Consider the following 22,913-nt stretch of genomic DNA (forward strand, 5'->3'; position numbering starts at 1 on the left):
AGGAAGAAGTTTAGGAACCCCTGATATAAACAGATGGCTGGGGGCAGAGGCTAAAAAGATTCTTGACCTGATTTTACAGTGGTGTCTTAGTCTCTCACCAGCTTGGTGTGCATATACACTTTTGGTGTGCTAAAGCAGGGGTGGGCAAACTTTTTGGCCTGAGGGCCACATCGGGTTTCTGAAATTCTATGGAGGGCCGGTTACGGGAGGCTGTGCCAGGTCCCCCACCCCTTATCCGACCCCCCTGCTTCTCGCCTCCTGACGGCCCCCCCGGGACTCCTGCCCCATCCAACCCCCCCAGTTCCCTGTCCCCTGAAGGCCCTCCCGGGACCCCGCCTCATCCACACACACCCCACTCCCTGTCTGCCACCAGACTCCCCGCCCCTGACTTCCCCCAGCCACCCCATCCAACCCCTCCTCTCATTCCTGACTGCTCCCCCTGGGACCCTGGCGGCACAGTGAGTGGAGGCTGCGGGGGAGGGGGGAATAGTTGGGGAGGGGCCGTGGGCTAGCCTCCCGGGCCAGGAGCTCAGGGGCCAGGCAGGAGGGTCCCGCAGGCCGGATGAGGCCCGTGGGCTGTAGTTTGCCCACCTCTGCGCTAAAGCCTGCATACACAGTTGAACTATTCTAATCCTAGCATGTGCAGGCAATAGAATTTTCACAGGCCAAGAACTATTTATCCAAATGGGCCTTGGGTATGAAGCTTCTGTCACCTGCAAATGGAGGGGTGACAGTCTATGACTTGCATATACCAGGGTTAGTGCTCCCAAGTAGATGCACATGTGTGTGCAGGGCAGTCCCTAGACCAAATGGCGTTCCAGGCAAGGTATGTCTTCCGCGGCCCCCTATATTTGTTAAATCTTTGAATACCTTATTTTTTATTGCATTTGTAGCCCATTTCACAACTTTGACGTACGATTTGCATGCATGATTTATAAAAGACATATAAGACAATAATTCATACAAGACAATAAATTTGCAAGCTAGGATCTGTAAATCTGTATTTGTTCATGCCATATATAAGCAAATAAAACAATCATTTCCTCTAAGCTGATAGAAACTTTTTAAATTTTAAGAATAACTGAAATATACTAACATCAAGAAATTGAACTGTGCACCAACACTGGGTGGACCAGTATTAAATAGTGAGTGTTACCGTAGGTGACAGCCTTAGAATGTTAAACCTAGTCCTTTAGTTCAAAAGGTTGCTTTTCCTGCCTTTGACCTTGCCAACTCAAGTCAGTGATCTAGTTTGTCAGGCTTTGCACCTCGTGTCAGATTCCAGTCTCAGCTTTATTCAATTGCTCCAGTTCCCTCAGGGCGTCGTGAACCTCAGTCACTTGGTACCTCCCTGGCCTTACTCTGTCAATGTGGCTCTGCCAGCGAGTGTCGCTTAGCGGCTTCACAGTCAGATTTATAACATTGTCCATGAGGATCTTCCACCTGATAGCTGATGCTGAAAATATGACGTATGTCCTTTGCAGTACTCCGAAGAGAGGTACTGAATCTAAAGATGATGACTCTGCATCTGACAATAACTAGGCTGAGGGAATGGCAGCCACATGGCACGAAGAAAACTCATGGATTCAGCATCAGAATCTTTGCCGGGATGCCACAGTTTCTTCCTTTCATGTTCGCACCATTGTCGTAGCCTTGGTTGCGGCCATCCTGAAGCTTTATTTTACTCTCATTCGAAACATTCATAAACAGTTCTGTTAGGCCTTTTCCAGTAGAGTTGTCCACAGACTGGAAACAGATAAAATGTTCCTGTACTTGGATACAGTCATCCTCGTCATCAATAAATCTTATTGTAAATGACATCTTTTCACTGTGACTCATGTCGGGATTTCAGTCCATTATTACAGCATAGTCCTTTGCTTTGCCAAGCCATATCAATATGTTATCAAGCACCTTCCTTGCCATAAGATCAATCAATTTGTTTTGAATTGCTTTGCTCCAGGAATGGTCCATAGCTTCCTTACGAACTGCTTGACGTAGGTGCTCACGTGTGACTTCATCATATCTCCCAAGGAAATTACCATTATGTTCAGTGAACAACTTATCCAACGAACCCGGAAAACCAAATTATTCTTTGCGAGAAAGAGGAAAATTGAGATCAGACATTCAAGCACATTCCTCCAGTGCTGGGTTTCTACATTAACAATGCTCTGGCTTTCTGCTTCTATGTATTTATTCAGCTTGAGCCTGGACTCGACCTCCATCCATTTGGAGTAGGCCATAAAATGGCCAGGTGACTTTTCATGTTGCTTCAGAACACCAGTTAAGTTATGCCAGTAATTGTACCCAGAAAATGCAAGCAACGATTTGGTATTCTTGTCAAATACTTAGCAACAAAAAACTGAACACTTTGTCAGTTGATTTTGAGTAAACTAGCCAATGCTGATTCAGTTTCTCACCATTTTTGAGCACTCTTTTGCAGTGTGACTTTGAGAAGTGTTACTTCTGCTCATTTACTGGAAACATCATATTCTCAGTTTTGCCTGGCCTGTTCAAAACTGTACAATCAATACTGGCAGAGTTTAGGATTGCTGGCCATAAAGCAGGATCTGATATATCAATTTGTGGTGTGCAATTTTTCTCATTGCTGTTTCTGTCATCATGCAAGGCTGATTCTTATAGTTTCTCTCCTTTTCATGTAAACCAGGTTTTTCTTTGTCATTACTCTCCTTTTCCTGTGAGCCACATTCTTCTTTATCATCACTCTTCTTTATGCTGCCAGAAGAACTGGATGATTCTCCATCACTTTCCTCTCATTCCCATTCCTTATCGTCCAGTAAATCTGCTAATTCCTTAGTAATAGGACTTCCATCATTTACGCTTCGCTCCTCAATTTCTTCTGCACTGGGATGATCGCTACTGCCTAAAGCCCGGTCTACGTTGTTCTGTTTCAGATACTTTCCCATCAATTTTGCCCCTTGCTGCAAAGTAGATTACAATTGAGATTTTTGCTTCCTATACTGAGCTCCTGAAGGCTTCTTCACGGGCATCTTTTATTTTCTCTGGGAGAAACAGACAGCATTAGGGAGAGCAAAAGTCTATGTTCCGTAGCCTTAGAAAGTCATCATACATTACATGTTAAGCATGATAAGAAAAGTAACAGTATTTCTTTTATATTGTTGCATTCGATAGATCTCTGGTATTTCATTAAATATGTCCTTTATTAGTCGCAACTTACACTCTTCAAGTATTAAAACACAAGTACACTTTCACAATTACACAATAAAACAAGGTTCACAATATCCCAGCTGGGCTCTCACTTGGTTTTTATATCTCACTGACTGACTGGTGAAGCCGCGCCCCTTATATACGTGTGTGGGCATGGCTGACAAAGTTCTAGGAGATTCAAGGAAAATGCAGTTCTCAGAAAGTATGGAAGGTTCCAAGAGATTCTACAAAGGTCCAGAACATTTTAGGAAGTTAATGAAAAATGAATCCCCTAACCCTGAAATATGTTACTTCAAACATTCTATTTTCCCTTTTGTCACTAACAACAAAAATCAGTTGCCTGGGTCACCTGCCCCTAAATGCGGACCTGTATGTGCATATGTGCATACATGTGCAGAAAGTGCACTCACAAGGTGAGGAAAACATTTCAACATCCGTAGGTATATTTGTTTCAATATTTTTAATTTTACATGGCAACAAATATAGCATTTATAATCCCATTTTCTGTCTCTAACAATTCCCGAGTGCTCACTTATGTTTCCATTGGTGTTTGAGTCAGCAACATCCCTAACAATAATGATATATTCCAAGTCTATAGTGCTTTTCATCCACCAGGACCCCCAAATATTGTACCAGTTATTATAAGTTATATGCACAGAAATCAAACATGAACCAATGAAATGCAGCCATTCCAGAAATGAAACACTGCAGCTGGTTAAAGGCTCACAGCAAATCCATGCAACTGTTTAGTACAAGAAGTGAAGAAGAATATTGAAAATAAATTGAAACTGCGCAGGGAATGTCTAGGTACTAGAGCTGGTAGAAAATTTTCCAACTGAACAGGTTTTGGACAGAAAACGCTGGTTTGACAGAATCCCCATATTCCGTAGGACTTGAAACTTTCAATGGAAACCTGGCAGGCCTGCCTAGTTTCCTGACAGCTCCCCGACCTCTCCAGGAACCTGCCTGATGGGCTACTGTGGACCTAGGCTCCCTGGGTTTCCAGGCTCCTCAAGAGCCCACTTGGTGAGCTGCTGGGGAGCTAGGACCGGAAAGTTTTGAAAAATTCCTGTTTGGTTCTTTGGAAATGGATTTTTTTTTTGAAAATGTCCTTCCCATGGACAATTTCACATATCTGATTTGTCCAAATTTAAAACTTTTTTGGGGGAGCAAGTAGGGGAATGCAAAATTTTCCACAGGAGGGAAATTCTGGTTCCCACACAACTCTAATAGGTAATGTACTGTAATTAACCAAACTGGAATTCAGCCAGGCTGTGGAGGGTAGCACCCCTGACGCTGGCAAAAAATGTGATGGGATTTTCAATGTTCAGAATTTGTAGGTCGGGCACAATCACAGCTCAAGGTAGCACAGACACAGGCATTCTAAAGAGTAACTTTATCAAAGAACGGGACTCAGAGGAAGAAAGAACAAGGCATATTTGCTCTGCTGGAGTGGAAAGCAATTTCACTGCTCACAAATATGCCAAACAAGTGTAACAAAAATGGCAATAAGCATCTTAGCCATTCCTCAAAGGCATAAATACATTAACTGGCATCTGTTGGCTCAAACCAGCTAAAGTTAAGGGTAAATAGATTTATTCAGCCTTGAGATGATCACAAACTCACTGTTCCCACATGCTCCATATCCTTATTGTAAGGGGACTGTTGCCCCCTTACTAACATTCAGTGGGGTGTTTTGGTTGGCTAGCTCCCAGTACTAAAAGGGGAAGGGTCTATGGGAAATCAGGACCCTGAGACTGATAGTCCCCAGGAACAATGGGAAGAGGCCAATGCTCCAGGTCAGCCTGAATGACAGGGCGGGCAAGCTAATCAGGGAGTCAGGAGGCCAGGGAGGTCCCATCCTCCGTGTGAGCTGGATTTGCCTTGGTCAGACAGACCAGGGCCGAGCTAATGAGAAAGCAGGTGCCCCAGCTAAGCTGGGGAGCAGAGCTGTGCCAGATCCAGAGGGACCAGAAAAGCAGCCCAGAGAGAGCAGACCCTGTCCTGGGAGCAGAGCTGCAGCCCCAAAACCAGAGGCACAGTCCAGAGAGAGCAGCAACCAGAGCCAGAGGGGCCAGAAAAGCAGCCCAGGAAGCAGGTCAGTACTGGGAGCAGAGTCACAGAAGCAGCCTGCAGAGCTGACTTGCCCTGGGGGCAGAGCTGTAGCAACCAGAGGCAGAGGGGCCAAAGAAACAGCCCAGGGAGCTGGAGGCAGAGCAGCAGCAGCAGCTCTGAGGCGGAGTGGTAGAGCTGGGGCTGGAGCAGTCCGGAGCTGGGTGTGGTGAGCAGCTGGGGAGAGTGAGGGAGACCCTGGGCAGCGGGCCCAGCACAGGGAAATGCCTCAGCCAAGAGGGTCTGCAGGCTAGGCTTGTATCGTAACCCCGACAGCGCGGGGCGACACTGGGAAGAAGGGTCCTACCACTTAGAGCCTGAGAGCGTGTGGCCACCACCAGAGCAAGTGTCCAACCCACAGCATCCCTGCAGCACAGCCAGGGCCTGAGAAGGAGGCCTGGGACTTACAAGGAACAGACTGTGAACTGCCCTGACGTTCCAGAGACACTGTTTGTGATGTTCCCTGCCACAGAGCGGGGTGATGTGTTTCCTTTAATCTTCCCCATTTTTTCTTACTCTTTTTAAAATTAATTGTTGATTAAATACGTTACATTTGCTTTAAATTGTATGTAATGATCAGTGGGTCAGAGAAGTGCCCAGTGCAGAGAGAGTACCCCGGAGTGGGGACACCCTAGCCCCTGTCCTAGGTGACCACAGCAGGGTTGGGGGTCGAGCCCCCCAGGAATCCTGGGCCCAGCCTTGTTGGGGTTACAAGGACTTTGCCAGACAGGAGAGCGGAAGGGGAGTCCTCAAGGGCAGGGAGGCCTCTAGGTAAAGGAAGTGGGAGCGAGGACTCAGATCCTTTCGCTAGCCTACTTCACTGAGGTAGTGCAGAAGCCAGGAAAGTTCCCCACAATAGCAGGACTACTCCCCCGCTTACATTATCTGTATTTCAGAATTCAGGTGTAATGCATTACTGAAAGATTTCAATTCTTTTCACACAGTGCATAAGCAGTCCATGGAACTCACTGTTACAACATATCAAGGCCAAGAGACCATCCACACTTAATGTTAGATAGAATAAACACATATAAGGAGTATAAGCTCTCATGCTTCAGGGCACGTCTACATTGCAATGAGGCATTTGCGGCTGGCCAGTGCCAGCTGACGGGCTTGTGCGGCTCCACGGTTGTTTAATTGCAGTGTAGACACTCAGATCCTCCCACCTTGCAGGGTCCTTGAGCCCAGGCTCCAGCACCAGCCTGAACGTCTACACTGCAATTAAACAGCCCCCTACCCTGCATCAGCTGGGATGGGCCAGCCGTGGGTTTTTAAATGCAGTGTAGATATACCCTAACTGAGAAGGGCTAGAAAAGAATTTCACCTGTGGACAGGTAATTTTGTAATTGTCTTTCAGAGATCTTCTTGCATCTTCCTCTGAAACAGCTGTTGCTCAACAAATAACACAATGCCACAAACCACAGAACAACTAATATGCCCCAAGTATTTGTGAAAACATTCACAAATCCCCTCTGATATTTCACCAAGCAACTGAAGGAGGGACTTACAGCGGAGCTGGATTGCCTATCTCAATCTTAACTAACATTTTGCAGCCAGTGACATACCATAAAACATGGAGCGATACATCCTCACCTCAGTGCATGAGAGATTTTTGCTACTCACTCCCATTAATTCCAGTGGTCATTCTGCGCTGAAAGCATCCAGATAAAATATACTGCATCAATTCATAAGAAACATATTTAATACTGTGAAAAGAGGAAGCTTTTCAATTTTGCTTTACATTAAGTGGTTTAATAGTGACTTGGTGACTGGTAATGTGAGACCTGCGGCCATTACCTTTTCTAGCATTAAGAGTGACACGGTTAACATTGGGGGCAAGACGTGAAAAAATGGTGTTAAAGAGCAGTGTTGGCTTTGCTCACATTTTTAGGTTCCTGTATCATTAAGTATGTCTGTCTACTAGCACGTTTGTCGGTAAGACTTTTGTTGATCGGGGTGTGAAAAAACCACCCCTCTGACCAACATAAGTTTCGCTGACAAGAGTGCCGGCGTGGACAGCACTATGTCAGCAGGAGAAGCTGTCCCACCGACACAGTTACCGCCGCTCATTGGGGGTGGTTTAATTATGTCGTCAGGAGAGCTCTCTCCCGTTAGCATAGAGCGGCTACGGGGGAGACCTTACAGCCGAAAGCCAAAGCTGAGCCACTATAAGTTCTCTAGTGCCGACAGAGCCTAAGTAGTGATACATTATTGGGACATAAAAAGACAAGCGAATACTGTGTTTTGCATTACGGGGAAGTAAGCAAATCTTGCGAGTGATGTTGGTATCAGTACAGGAAAGTCTAGACAGCCCTCTTCTTAGACTCTCTCTCTCAACTATTTATATAGCATCAATCTCTATCCATCCATCCATCCATCCATCCATCCACCCTCACCAACCACTCCTCTTCAATCTATCAGTCCTCTGAGGAAGGAGAACAAGGCAGAGGAAGACCTGAAAATACTTCTCAAATCAACAGAGTGGACAGCGTTAAATCATAGGTCTAAAAAGTGTGAACTGCCCAATTCATCTCAGCTGCGTGGGTAACTCTGGAGAGTAGTAATTTCAATTTAACTGCACAGTGATATGTTTTGATCTTTTCAACAGAAGCATCCTGCTGAACTGGCATTGTGGGTGTTGTCTGAGTACAGTGCCTCTACTGTTTCTCCTCAGTTTAACCCCTGGGGGAAAGCAAATGTGAAGGACGAGATAGTGTAAAAGTTTTGTGTCTACAGAGGGTCGGACCACCACCCCCACTATTACTTTCAACACACTTTCCATCACTACTTTGCTACTATTTTCGGGGCGGGGGGAGGCTGCTTGTTCACTGAGTTTACTTCTGCTTAATATGGAAATGCAATTCTGCAGACATCTTTATTGCATTATACCAATGGTGCAGTTGGTATAATTGCATGTGAAGAGCCAACAAATGTAATTTTCTTCTGCTTAATACTTGCTCCGTTGCTCCTTTCAGCTCCTTCATCTGATTAACTAATATGACTCAGAGTTCTTCCGAGAAACACCAGAGCAGTATCCTATGCAGAACTTTCCTCTGATGCAAACTGCAAAATCCCTGTAAACATCAGCTGTCATGGGAAAGACTGAAGCTGAAGGAAAAAGACAATCCAGCTCAAATCACAATACAACCCATTGACATTAGCCAGGGGCGAAAATTGGATCATGCAGTTGCTGATGGACACACAAGTAGTGTGACTTGAAAAAAAGTTCACTTTTTTGTTGTTCAGTGATCTGTCATTTGTGTCTGTGTGCCATGGCACTTCTGAACTGTGATTGGGACCAAAAGAGAGGCTGAAATATTGGAAGAGAGGCTATTTGTATGGTATTTGCAACCTGTCCAGGAGCACCAGAAATCTCGTGATGAAAACCTAACCACTGTCAGTTCTGCCATCAAGCCCTTTTCCTTCTGTCTCTTTTTGCCTACCCAGAGGCCCATTTCTGTTTCTTCCTGTTTCTGGTCATTTGTTTACTGTGCTAATAATTCATCACTGGCCTTTTGCAACCTTCTGCCACTTTCAACTTTGTGTCTCCTCCTATGCCTGAAATTCCCACAATCTGGCCTTGTCTACACAATAAAGTTGCAATGGTTTAATTTAAATTGGCTTTTAGCTGGACACCGATTACAGTTTAAGAGTGATATATTTCAATTTTGCTTAAACTGGTACCTAACTGATTTTAAAGCAATCCAGAATAAATCTGTTTTAAACAAAAATAAGTGTCCACACTGACACAAGTTGAATTAAATTCGTTTAAAATGACACTTTTAGTTAAATCAGTGCAACCTTCTCATGTAGACAAGCTTGCTCTTGGCACCACCCTCTCCTCCTGAGAATTCCTTCTCAAAAAAGCTTCTGCCACAAAGCCTTTCAACAAGAATCTGCCACACAAACAGTGGCCACTTCTTAAATTAAAAATAAAAGGATCTACACTGCTGTGTGATCAACCAACCTTATCTGGTGCTTTGTGTCTGGACTGGACTGTTTGCCTGTGTAGACTATGTGATCTTAGTGATAGGGATTATGTCTCCGTTATATAGAGCTCTGAGCAGACAATCACCATTCATCTAATAACCACCTCAGAAGTACCTGAGGGAGATGAAGCAACAACTCTGACAAGTTCTCTATGAACTTTGTGTCATAAACCTGCCTCCCCCAGGATCATCAGCCATCACAGAACTCTGGGACTTTCAGCACCAAAACAGCCCTTCAACACTTGAGGAAGAGGAGTAACTGCACTAGCTGGTAGCAGTACGGGGTTCTCATCATTTATGTGAACCAGATGCTAGGGTAGGATGCAATGCACTTAGTCAGTGTGTTCACATGATATTGCTGTCATAGACAATGACTGGGTGCTTCAATATCATTTATAGTAATTCTGTGCTACTACCATCACACCCTTGCCAACCCACAGGGTCTAAGGCATGGAGAGGCTCCAGCCATGCTGAACAGGAGTAGGAATTGAGAAGGTCTTTTGCTGTGTACTAGTCTGAGAATGGATAGGGATGGTTTGTGGTGATGAACATTCACTAATTCTGCTGGAACAGGTTTTCCTGAACAAGATCAGAATCAGCAAAGAGTGTGGGCTAGAGGCCGCTCTGAGTTACCCAGGTGTAATCCAGAATAGTGTTGGTGAAGTCAATGGAGTTACTCCGGATTTATATTCATGTAACTGAGTAGCAGCACCTCTTACACTGAGCTTCCTGCTATATGAGCTGGGTCAGTTCAGGGAGTTGAGACTGTAGTTTTATTGTCTCTCTAGCTACAGAAACATAGTTCTTTGTTTTAATCTGACTGGTTAAAAAGGAAATATTACAGTCTGTGATCCATCATACAAGCCAAAGATCACATTAGCTTTAACTACTTTTGGCTGGGCTCATCTTGATCAATGCACTCTTAGGGATGTCACGGTGGTGCTGATGCTGTGGGTTCACTTGCACAACTGTAAACATGCAGTCATCAAACTAATGGCCCCTGACAGGCTCAACCTGAGGTTTCTTAAATGTATTACTGGGATGCAGGAAGCAAGAGATAAAAGCCAGGTAAAATGTAGAGGTCAGGGACCTGCTTCTCTTATTGAACAATGGGACACAGACACTGGAAAGTTCACCCAGAGCAGAGGCTCTGTAACACAAGAAGCTCAAAGTGGCTGATGTTGGGGCACCTGGGAGATGTACTGACTTAGTGCATCTGTGTAAAAATGGTTCCTGTGAAGTTCCTTCAAGAAGTTATTTCTGTTCTCTCCTGGAGGAGCCCTTATAGAAGAAGGGGGTAGTACCACTGTCTACCCTCTCCTGGGTATGAATTCCAGCTCTGGGATAGCTGTTCCCACAGGTGCAAAGAGGTGAAGATTGCCACCTCTCTGCACATAGGAGCTATTCAAGGTCCAGGTGCCAGAAGCCATTGTAAAAAGGGCCAGGAATAGCAATGTTGGTAAAAAGTAGGGACAGGCAAACTGGCTTGGATAACATAAGTGACCTGAACCTGCAGCCAAGACTCAAAACAAACCTTTTCTGAGGTTCAAAGCAGCATGGGTACCCTTCCCCCACCCTCCCCCAGGCTTTCTCCCATTATTTTGAGTTTCCAGGTACCTCTCTGAATTTCAAGATATCAGATGGATCAAGAAGTTGAAGAGTAAGAAGGTCCTATTCTCACAGTATCTTCAGCCCAGAAAGAAGCTGGAAGTAATGGAATTTTTATAGGGAAGCCTGTTGTCATGAGATTCCCGGCTCTATTTTCCAGACTCAAGAGGCTCAGATTAACTCTGGATGCAAATTTTGGACACTTACCTAACTGAACCCGAGCGCCAAACGTTCTGAGGTTCATCCATTGCTAATAAAAAGAACAACAGGCCTTATTGTTGTATTTGTGGAATTGGTTCTTCATGAAGCAGCTCTTTGAGGGCAAGCTTGACTCTCCCCAAAAGGGAGATTGGTAAGAGAGTGGCGATACGGTGGCTGAAATGGCTCCATTCAGAATGGATTGAGTTTTTAACAGTAGGGTACTTGGGCTTTACAGATGAGATCTTGATGTGGCTCATTACAAAGGGAAGTGAGAGGAAAGAACAAAGTGATTATAATACTTGAAATTCTTCTGTACCATAACATCGAATAGTTTCAGTCTTACCTAAAGCACTGGGTACCTGGGGACAAAATGCAGCACCATGTGCCAGCTATATTACCATGCAAGCACTGATATTCCTATGGACAGTCAACCCTGTTGATTCTTATATGGTTTCTATCAGCATAGAATCTGGACACCTCACAAACATTAGTAAGTTATTCTCACAACACCTCTGTGCTGTAGGATAGTAGAATTATCCCCACTTATACATGGGAAACTGAGGCACAGAGAAATTAAAGGTAAAATTTTCAAAGCACCTAAGTGGATTAAGAATCTAAGTCACCTTTTCAAAAGTTCATTTTAGGCTCCTAAGTACCATTGATTTCCATAAGACTTCGTTTAATAAGTGATTAAGTCACTTTGGAAATGCAGCTTAGGCTCCTAAATTGCTTAGGAGCTGCTGAAAATGTTCCCCTTAGTGACTTGCCCAAGATCACACAGGAAGTCTGTGCCAGCCCCAGAAACTGAACTTAGATCTTGAGTCCTAGTCCAATTCCTTAACTCTCAGCCTTTGTTCTTGCATTCTGCTGCTGTACAGTGCTTGCTATAGAGAATAGCAACACATTCCTTCTGTTGATACTACTCTAGCGTACATGAGCTGCCTGCTGGGAAGGAGGAGGTGTGAACAAATCCCAGGGCTTGTTAACAGGGTTTATGAATCGTGTACCAGCTAGGGCCCTGTGTTCCCCAACCTGCATGGGGAAGGGTATCTGGCAGCAGAAAGGATGGCATTTCAAGTTGGCAGATAAATAACTTGTTAATAACTCTGATAGTCAGGGAAGTCAGCTGCCCATGCAATGGACTATAGAAACTCAAATGAATCCCTGAGAGCTTGTCTCTCCTGGGATCTCCATGACCCCTCTGCCAGTGCTCAGGAAGAGCAGGGATCTGTCTGATTTGAATGCAGAGGGGACAAAAGATGGTGAGAGGGGAAAAGGAGTCTGCTGAGACTGAGAATGGAGATAGAGGAGGAGAGAAACTGTGACTATAACAGGCTGGGTTATAAGGAGACTGGGAATGGGAACTGGGAGGAGTGGAGACTGGGATTGGAAGTCAGTGATGGAAATGTGGGGGAATAGAAGCAAGTTGGTGGGCTGTGGTGGGGGGGACACTGAGATTGGACAAGGAACTGTGGAGAAAGGGGAAGACTAGGTCTGGCTGAGTAAGGAAACTGGCACTAGGAACAGGTCTTGGGGGGAACAGGAGTGGGGGGAAGGGAGATAGATCTCACAAGCAGCTGGGGTGTGGAGGGAGAACTGGGCAAAGAGATTGGAACATGGAGCCGGGAAGGGGGTGGGAAGGACAGATGGTGTTTGAATGGAGAGATGGGAGGGACCAGGAGACTGGGACTGGGTTTGGGGAATGGGAGAGACTAAGAGTAGGAGGGAGAGACGGGGCCTCAGTGAGCCTGGAGAAGGAGACTAGGACTTGCTGGGCAAGGAGTCTGGGAGAAGAAGCCTGAGGAGTGGAGACTGGGACTGGGTATGTAATGAAAATGGGACTGGGACCAAGGGACAGGGGCAGAGAAGAGACGGGACAGGGACAGGTTGGAGGGGACAAGGCAAGAGAAATTAGCAGGAGACTACACTCCCTTCCAGAATCTAAAATTGAGCCAGAGATTCCTGAGACTCACCATGCCTCTGCTATCAGCAAATATCGGGGAACCTCACTGGCAAAGTGCATCTCATCCCTCTCTGGTGCTGGTATCAGTACTTGGTTAGCTCAAATGACAGAGGTTAGTGTGGTGGACTTAAAGGTTCCAGACCTACTGAGGGTCCACGTGCATGTCAAGGTGATGCCACATAAAGGAATTAATTTTCTTCCAGTTTGTTTTTTTAAAAAAACTAGCAAATTACGTCGAAAAAAAAATTACCATAAAAGAATATTGTTCTGGTTGCAAAATCAAGAACTCAGAAGTTAGGAAATGCCAGAATTAAGGTTGCCTGTGCAATTTCAGTTACAGTGTCTCATGAGTAAGATACGTTTCCCATTCATTGTACATTTTTCTCCCCCACACAACATAGCCAAGTAGATGAGAAGAATTTGGACCCAACATACCTAACCAACCATGAGAACTGCTGCATCTTAAAACTAGCCTGAGATGATGTCTTTAAAAAATCTCTCACTTTTATTTTAATCTAGTGCCAAAAAGAGGGGAAGTGAAATGAGCTGATGCAGATACATTAACTAGTGAGGTGTGTGACTAGACCAGGATGGATTGGACTAGCGATGTGGACTTCGCTGTATATTTTGCTTTGAGTATGGCTTTTTTCCCCAAACGATCAAGAGTCCAGACAAATGTACAGTTTCAAAGTGACCATTATTCGAGTTTGAGAAGAACCTCCCCCCACCCACGTTCCTTTCTTTTGCAGCTCACAAACCAAATTAATTATAATTAACAACCTAATGATGCTTGATTTCCTCTGATCTGTTCGATTTGCCAGGGGCTTATAAAAGGCTTTATTGTTTTCTTTGATAATAAACTATACTGGATTCCATTGTGTTTAAAATCATAGAATCATAGAATCTCAGGGTTGGAAGGGACCTCAGGAGGTCATCTAGTCCAACGCCCTGCTTAAAGCAGGACCAATCCCCAATTAAATCATCCCAGCCAGGGCTTTGTCAAGCCTGACCTTAAAAACTTTAAGGAAGCAGATTCTACCACCTCCCTAGGTAATGCATTCCAGTGTTTCACCACCCTCCTAGTGAAGAAGTTTTTCCTAATATCCAACCTAAACCTCCCCCACTGCAACTTGAGACCATTACTCCTTGTCCTGTCCTCTTCTACCACTGAGAATAGTCTAGAACCATCCTCTCTGGAACCACCTCTAAGGTAGTTGAAAGCAGCTATCAAATCCCCTCTCATTCTTCTCTTCTGCAGCCTAAACAATCCCAGTTCCCTCAGCCTCTCCTCATAAGTCATGCGTTCCAGACCCCTAATCATTTTTGTTGCCCTTCGCTGGACTCTCTCCAATTTATCCACATCCTTCTTGTAGTGCGGGGCCCAAAACTGGACACAGTACTCCAGATGAGGCCTCACCAATGTCGCATAGAGGGGAACGATCACGTCCCTCGATCTGCTCGCTATGCCCCTACTTATACATCCCAAAATACCATTAGCCTTCTTGGCAACAAGGGCACACTGCTGACTCATATCCAGCTTCTCGTCCACTGTCACCCCTAGGTCCTTTTCCGCAGAACTGCTGCCTAGCCATTCGGTCCCTAGTCTGTAGCTGTGCATTGGGTTCTTCCATCCTAAGTGCAGGACCCTGCATTTATCCTTATTGAACCTCATCAGATTTCTTTTGGCCCAATCCTCCAATTTGTCTAGGTCCCTCTGTATCCTATCCCTGCCCTCCAGCATATCTACCACTCCTCCCAGTTTAGTATCATCCGCAAATTTGCTGAGAGTGCAATCCACACCATCCTCCAGATCATTTATGAAGATATTGAACAAAACTGGCCCCAGGACCGACCCCTGGGGCACTCCACTTGACACCGGCTGCCAACTAGACATGGAGCCATTGATCACTACCCGTTGAGCCCGACAATCTAGCCAACTTTCTACCCACCTTATAGTGCATTCATCCAGCCTGTACTTCTTTAACTTGCTGACATTTAGCTGAAATCTGCACGACTGTGAAAGCTGAGTGCCCTGGAATGATTCTCAGCCAGAGAAACTCCCTACCTGCAGGACCAGAGATGGGAACAGTGCTGATTTGGAGGCTCTCCAGAATCTTTTGTTCCAATCTGATCCTTTTCTGGCTGTCTCCTTTGGTGAATAGATTGCTCGAGTCTGGAGCCGCATCTCGAGATGTCTTCTCTCCATCGACTAGAACACAAAAAAGCCACAGTCTGGTTTATGACTGCACAAAAAAGCCACACTCTGGTTTATGACTGCACTCCATATCTCGGCAAATGGAGGTAAGATACAGCTGGTGGCCACTCTGCCTGGGTCAAGAGTCTGCCAGCCACAGGGCAAAACAATATTAAAGGGAGGGCAGAAGGGCATTTTATTGCTGCTGTGGGAGTTGAAACAAACGAAGGAGAAAAGGAAGTGGGAGGAAAGCATGCTGAACAAAAAAGCAAAGCAAATGAAGCTAATAAGCTGAAATAGAGAACTGAAAGGGACACAGTCTAACAGAGTGGGTCTTACCAAGATTTAGGTGCTAAAATGGTAGATAGGTAACAATATATATTTGCTATTTAAAGTCTGGCAATCTCATTGTCACATCAGTTCCTGTTCTAGATTGCAGGAAGATACTGGGATAATTTAACACACTTACATATTAAATAATTAGCCACATATGAGGCTAGAGATGGGCCAGTCATAAACGCTGAATCCAAATCTGAACTTACCCAGAGCATGGGGTGATTCTGTAACCTGGTGTTTTGGCTGGGCAAGCTATAGATATTGGGCCAGCCATGAAGTTTGGGTCTAGATCCAAACTTTCTTTGAAGTTTGGAGGACAGCTTAGATCCTGGGTTTTGATTCAGACCTATCTTTGTGTGAGTCAAATGAAACTGCCCTATTCCAATAAGAACACTTCACTTGATGGTCTTACGAAATTAGGGTCAATCACAGAATACCTAGGTTTACCTCTTTTCCCAGGCAGCATCCAATTTCTATTCATTTAGTCAAGTTTATTGTCACAGATAACAAACCAGCTAAGGAGGAATGTTTTGCATCCACAAATTGGCATTTGAGCCATATTGTGTAGACAGGTGATGCCACCATCTGGATTTGTAATGGACACTTCTCCACCGTATGTCTCATTATCAATTCAAATGCAAAGTCAACGCTCAAGAAAACTGATAAAACGTAGTGAAAGAGTCTCTTTCATCTGCACACAGGTACAATTTCAGGGATTTACCCTGATATTTCTGGAAAGATTTAGAAAACAACTGTACCCCTTCACCCGATCACAAATAAAGGCTAACAAGAGGCACACTTACTTGTTAGATAACAGTCCAGGCTAAGAGACACATTGTCAAAAGCAATAATGGCATCGGATTCTTCTTCCCATGAAGTGATGATCTGAAGCCAAAACCTGTACAGATGGGGGTAAAGAAAAGGGATCTAGTTAAGTTAAGGAGATGCGATTCCAGAGTTATCCAAAAATAAAAGGATAAGTTTTAGAAAAGAGAAAACTTCTCCTTTGACATAGGATCATGCAATCTTATAGTAATGGAGAAAGAATAGTGAACCCTGCCTTGCAAAGGTCAATTGGGTACTATGTTGATGGCGACTGTAGAAATACCTAGATAGATACAAAGGGGAGTATGCTTATACTTTTGTTGCAGAAGGCAAAACTGAGGCACAAGGAGAATAAGTGTCTTGTCCAAGCTCAGACAGCAAGTTGGGGAAGAACCATGAACAGAACCCAGTTCTCTTGATTCGCAGTGTAAAATTTTCAAAAGCACTGGAGTGACTTCAGAGCATAGGTTCTCTTTTCAAAAGTGACTTAGGCACTTTGGGCTGGATCCACCATGATGACTTAGGCTCAGCAATGAACTGCCTAATGTTTAGGGGCCCTGCTGCCTACTGGGATTCACAGCCCTAAGTTAGGCTCCCTATTCAATACATGTGGAGAGTTAGGTGCCCAAGAAGGGGATTCACAAAAGCCAGCATGCCACGTGGGGAGCTGCCCACGCTAGTAAATAGGTAATGCTGAGGAGAGGAGTGTGGTATAAATCCCACCCTTCAAAGGCGGTTAGATGTCTAACTTCAGGCCAGAGGGAGGCTTATCCCTCTATTCGAGATTCACAGCTGTGAACCCTTTCCTGGAGATAGGTGCCTAAGCCAGGTCAGGCCTTTCGTTCAAAGAAACCAAGGAGGATGTGATCCAAACCCCTCCTCTGCCAGATGAGGGATTTAAACCCAGGTCTCCCACCTCCGAGGGGGTGTGCCCTAACTGCTGGGCTTATGTACAGTGACTTCCATTCTCTCTCTGGCCCAATCCATATTTGTTATATCTGACCCAAATTCACAAGCAGTTTTGGTTCCCTAAGAAATGCATTTTTCAGCAACTTAACTATTCACTTAAAAAAAAATCATCATTTCTAAACCTGGGTGAGTGCTCTAACCACAGGGCTAACGGGTATAAAAGGAGAACCTCCACCACCGCTCCCTCTGACCATGTTTTGTGAGAGGCCCCATCCAATAGGGGACTTCTGAGAAAGCCTTCTGCTTTGGGCCCCATAGGTACGACAGGCAGGAGGAGGTCTACTTTGAGGAACATGCCGGGGCTTAAACATGAGTTAGCCACTGGGCGTCAAGACTTGGGCTGTCCTCTAAACTGGAATATACATTTACCACTGATTCATCACAAAAGGAAATTCAGAATCTCTAACTCAGATCTTGCAAGACAAATGACAGAAGAATTTGCCACTTGCAGACTATAGGAACCGTAGAACTGTTTATTTTAGTGCAAAAGAGACTGAGCATACATTTGCATTAAATCCTTTCATGCTCCCAGCTGGCCTTCAGAGGGGAGATAGGAAGAAATATCATGGCAAATTCATTTTCAATTATTTTTCAAGCCAACTGATATAGCAAAAATATTAATTTACAATAAATATTTCCAGTTCTATAATATATAGCCAGTGTAATGATATAGGGTACTCATGGGCTTAAACGGACTCTTAGAATCTAAGCTGTGCAATTTCATCTGTTCCTGCTGCTTATCTGCCACCTGGAGTCATAAGCCTTTCCTTAGGACACAAGAATAATTTCTAACGGTAACCAACCATGACACTGGGACAAGATGTTGGTCTCAAAGGTTGTATCAAGGCCACAAAAAATGATACCTTCAGGTGAAGACCGAGTAGCAAGAGAATATGAAATCTGAAAAACAGGAAAGATCTTGAGCCAAATTCTCTGCCACTTCCTGATTCTCTGCCTTATCCCCAGCCCAGGGTAGAACAGTCATAGGGCTGGTCTACCTTGTGCCACTTGTCTATGGTCTCCGAGGGTATATGTACAATGCAATTAAAACCCCATAGCTGGCCAGAGCCAATTGACTCTGGCTCCTGGGGCTCAGCCCAAGGGGCTGTGTAACCACAGTGTAGATGTTTGGGCTTGGGCTGCAGTCAGAGCTCTAGGACCCTCCCACCTTGCAGGGCACTAGAGCGCAGGCTCCAGCCTGAGCCCAAACTTCGACACTGTAATTAAACAGCCCCTTAACTCAAGCCCTGCGAGCATGAGTCATCTGACATGGGCCAGCTGCGGGTTTTTAATTGCAGTGTAGACATACTCAAAGAGACTATTTGCCAAGCTGGGTTTAGCTGGGGTGAAGCCCACTCCACCTACTTCCAGTCCCCACCACTGTCATCCTTCCTGTGCTAGGGACCCTGGGGACAGAGGCAAAGGATCTGGCACAGCCAGGAATCCACAAGCAGCAAAGTTGCTGGTGGTCTCTTTGCACCACCTGAGTGACACAAAGGGAGTGAAACAGAGTAGAAATATCAGCCCCCTTATCTCCAGGCAAATGCCCTGATCAGAGAAGAGTCTATTTATTTCTGTACTCTTTATTCCTGCAAATGCAAAAACTGTAATGCTGAAGTTTCTCCCCTCAGCATGAAGGGGGCGATATGAGCTGTACAGAGAATGTATCAAAAATAGACTTATTTTTAAAATGTTCTGAAAAACCAGAAGCAGCAGCTGTTTAGAAGAGGCTGATTGACACTGGGAATGGCATATATTCTGAAGGAAAAACATTGCTAACAATCAGAGGGAACTCAATCAGATGTCAAAACACAAACATGTTTTCTGAACTGAACTACCTTTATCACCTAGGAAGCAACCGCTCGACCTAAATAACTCCTGAGAGAAATCACAGAAGCATATTCCTTTCCCACCCCATCTTCTGTGCTGCAACAACCTGGTACTGCCAGAAGCTCTGGAGGTTTTTAGTCAATCGCCTGAAGCCCTAATTAATACAGGCACGGGGGTAAATCAAGGGAAAGCCTTGCCCAACATGTTTTGCTTTTGCAGTCCACAGTGATGCAAGCACACACACATAGACACACACACACACACAGGCCTCTCTCTGCCCACCCATCCATATCTTTCTGTTTGTTCCAAAGCTGAAACCCCAACATGCTTTGAATAAAATAATCAAAGTATTCCAGGTACTGGTGTAAAAATGAACACAGTGACACTAGGCATCCCAAATGGCTCACATTCCCCTCACTCAATACTTGGCACAACACATATAGCATTTAGGGCACAGGACTGAGTGGCTGGAGACTTGGGTTATATTACAGGCTGCAGCATTGACTCACTATGTGTCCTTGGGAAAGTCACTTAGAGCTGATCTAAATGGCATGGTAAAATGTTCTAAAGGGGTGTGATTTGGAAAGCACTTTAATGTGTTGTGCTCTAAAAGGTATCTAGTCTGCATTAATGAGCCCACCAGCAGGGTCTACATGGGGACAACTAAAGCACAACGGGTTAGAGCATTTTGTAAATCACACCTCTCTAGAGCACTTTGCTGCATCACATAGACAAGTCCTTTATCATGTACAAATCATCCTCAGTTTTAGATAAGAACACTGCACATCTCTCAAAGGGGGAAGTCCTTAGCTGTCTGTTGCACAGCCACAGGAATCTGCGAGGACTACAATCAGGAGGAATGGAGCATACTCACCACCATTACTGTTGCCTTGGCTGCAGAATCTGCTGCACCCAAAGAAGCCTGCAAAGCTGATTGAGAAATGAGGCAGCTCTCTGTGATGAGTGAGTAACCTTGTTCTCTGGAACCTTCTGGTAGCTTGCTCACAGACTGAGATATTGCCACCTAGCTACAGAAGTCCTACCTTGACAATGGATGGTAATTGCAATGTGAAGTTGTACATTTGCTGAAGAATAAAAGTCTTTCTACCAAAACAGTCAAGCTTTTGGGCACCTTTGTCTCTGAGTTAGCCTTAGCCCAGCCCTGCTGGCTCTCTTCATTCACCACGGCCACTACCAAAGAGTCAGGGGTAGACGGAAATAGTTTTCCGTATTTTCAGTTTTTACCAATTTCCACTGATAAATTACCAATTTCTTTATTAAAAGGAGTTTGGTTTTTACTGATTTACACCCGTTTATCAATCCACTTGGTATTTTTGTGGGTACTTATTTTTGTTAAACACTAGTGCTTTACGCGACTGTTGTTTCCTGCAGTGCTAGGATTGAAGCAGTTCCACAGTGTAAAACGCAGAACACCCACACAGGAGAGGTCGGCAAATCAAACAACATGAATATCGTGCTATGATTTGCTCACAAGGAGATGCTGCCCACCTATTTCTCTTGAGTCCATTTAGTGCGGCACTGAATTGAAACAATCCTCCCCAGAGAAATAATACTAATGCCCCATATCCACCTAGTTACCTCCTTTAGTGCCAGTCTCCTTACAGGTTTGGATGGACAGGCCTGGGTTCTTCTGCATCCCCACACAGCTAATTCTGCCCTCTCTGTGGCTGGCTCCAGACTACCCCAAAATGGCTTCTCCCCACTGCAGGGTTCCCAGGGGAGGGTCGCGCACTCCCTAGTGGTCAGACTAGTGGTCGAGTTCAGGATCCTGACACAGGGAAGAAAGGAGAGCAGCAGAATACGGACCCTGGACTTCAGAAAAGCAGACTTTGACTCCCTCAGGGAACTGATGGGCAGGATCCCCTGGGAGAATAACATGAGGGGGAAAGGAGTCCAGGAGAGCTGGCTGTATTTTAAAGAATCCTAATTGAGGTTACAGGGACAAACCATCCCGATGTGTAGAAAGAATAGTAAATACGGCAGACGACCAGCTTGGCTTAACAGTGAAATCCTTGCTGATCTTGAACACAAAAAAGAATCTTACAAGAAGTGGAAGATTGGACAAGTGACCAGGGAAGAGTATAAAAATATTGCTCGGGGATTCAGGAGTGAAATCAGGAAGACCAAATCACACCTGGTGTTGCAGCTAGCAAGAGATGTTAAGAGTAACAAGAATGGTTTCTTCAGGTATGTTAGCAACAGGAAGAAAGTCAAGGAAAGTGTGGGCCCCTTACTGAATGAGAGAGGCAACCTAGTGACAGAGGATGTGGAAAAAGCTAATGTACTCATTGCTTTTTTTGCCTGTCTTCATGAACAAGGTCAGCTCCCAGACTACTGCACTGGGCAGCACAGCATGGGAAGGAGGTGACCAGCCCTTTGTGGAGAAAGAAGTGGTTCGGGACTATATAGAAAAGCTGGACGAGCACAAGTCCATGGGGCCGGATGCGCTGCACCCGAGAGTGCTAAAGGAGTTGGCGGATGTGATTGCAGAGCCATTGGCCATTATCTTTGAAAACTCATGGAGATTGGGGGAAGTCCCGGACGACTGGAAAAAGGCTAATGTAGTGCCCATCTTTAAAAAAGGGAAGAAGGAGGATCCTGGGAACTACAGGCCAGTCAGCCTCACCTCAGTCCCTGGAAAAATCATGGAGCAGGTCCTCAAGGAATCAATTCTGAAGCACTTAGAGGAGAGGAAAGTGATCAGGAACAGTCAGCATGGATTCACCAAGGGCAAGTCATGCCTGACTAATCTAATTGCCTTCTATGTTGAGATAACTGGCTCTGTAGATGAGGGGAAAGCGGTGGACATGTTGTTCCTTGATTTTAGCAAAGCTTTTGACATGGTCTCCCACAGTATTCTTGCCAGTAAGTTAAAGAAGTATGGGCTGGATGAATGGACTATAAGGTGGATAGAAAGTTGGCTAGATTGTTGGGCTCAACGGGTAGTGATCAATGGCTCCATGTCTAGTTGGCAGCCGGTATCAAGTGGAGTGCCCCAAGGGTCGGTTCTCGGGCCAGTTTTGTTCAATATCTTCATAAATGATCTGGAGGATGGTGTGGATTGCACCCTCAGCAAGTTTGCAGATGACACTAAACTGGGAGGAGTGGTAGATACGCTGGAGGGTAGGGATAGGATACAGAGGGCCCTAGACAATTTAGAGGATTGGGCCAAAAGAAATCTGATGAGGTTCAACAAGGACAAATGCAGAGTCCTGCACTTAGGACGGAAGAATCCCATGCACCGCTACAGACTAGGGACCGAATGGCTCGGCAGCAGTTCTGCAGAAAAGGACCTAGGAGTTACGGTGGACGAGAAGCTGGATATGAGTCAGCAGTGTACCCTTGTTGTCAAGAAGGCCAATGCCATTTTGGGATGTATATGTAGGGGCATTGCCAGCAGATGGAGCGGCGTGATCGTTCCCCTCTATTCGACTTTGGTGAGGCCTCATCTGGAGTACTGTGTCCAGTTTTGGGCCCCACACTACAAGGAGGATGTGGAAAAATTGGAAAGAGTCCAGTCTGCGGAAGAGAAGAATGAGGGGGGATTTGATAGCTGCTTTCAACTACCTGAAAGGGGGTTCCAAAGAGGATGGCTCTAGACTGTTCTCAGTGGTAGCTGATGACAGAACAAGGAGTAATGGTCTCAAGTTGCAGTGGGGGAGGTTTAGGTTGGATATTA

At 45.2% G+C, this 22,913-nt stretch overlaps 1 protein-coding gene across 1 annotated transcript in view; it reads right to left on the bottom strand.

Moving 5' to 3' along the window:
• ALK (ALK receptor tyrosine kinase) overlaps window positions 1–22,913 on the bottom strand; it is a 539,109-nt gene that overhangs the window by 60,339 nt on the left and 455,857 nt on the right. The window contains exons 10-11 of the mRNA XM_073336696.1: window positions 16,393–16,487; window positions 15,125–15,268 (exon numbers count right to left, since the gene is read on the bottom strand). Coding sequence (XP_073192797.1) covers window positions 15,125–15,268; window positions 16,393–16,487 — 239 coding nt within the window. The remainder of the gene's footprint in view (window positions 1–15,124; window positions 15,269–16,392; window positions 16,488–22,913) is intronic.

The sequence above is a fragment of the Lepidochelys kempii genome, chromosome 3 (genome assembly GCF_965140265.1).
Source record: "Lepidochelys kempii isolate rLepKem1 chromosome 3, rLepKem1.hap2, whole genome shotgun sequence".
Classification (NCBI taxonomy): domain Eukaryota; kingdom Metazoa; phylum Chordata; order Testudines; family Cheloniidae; genus Lepidochelys; species Lepidochelys kempii.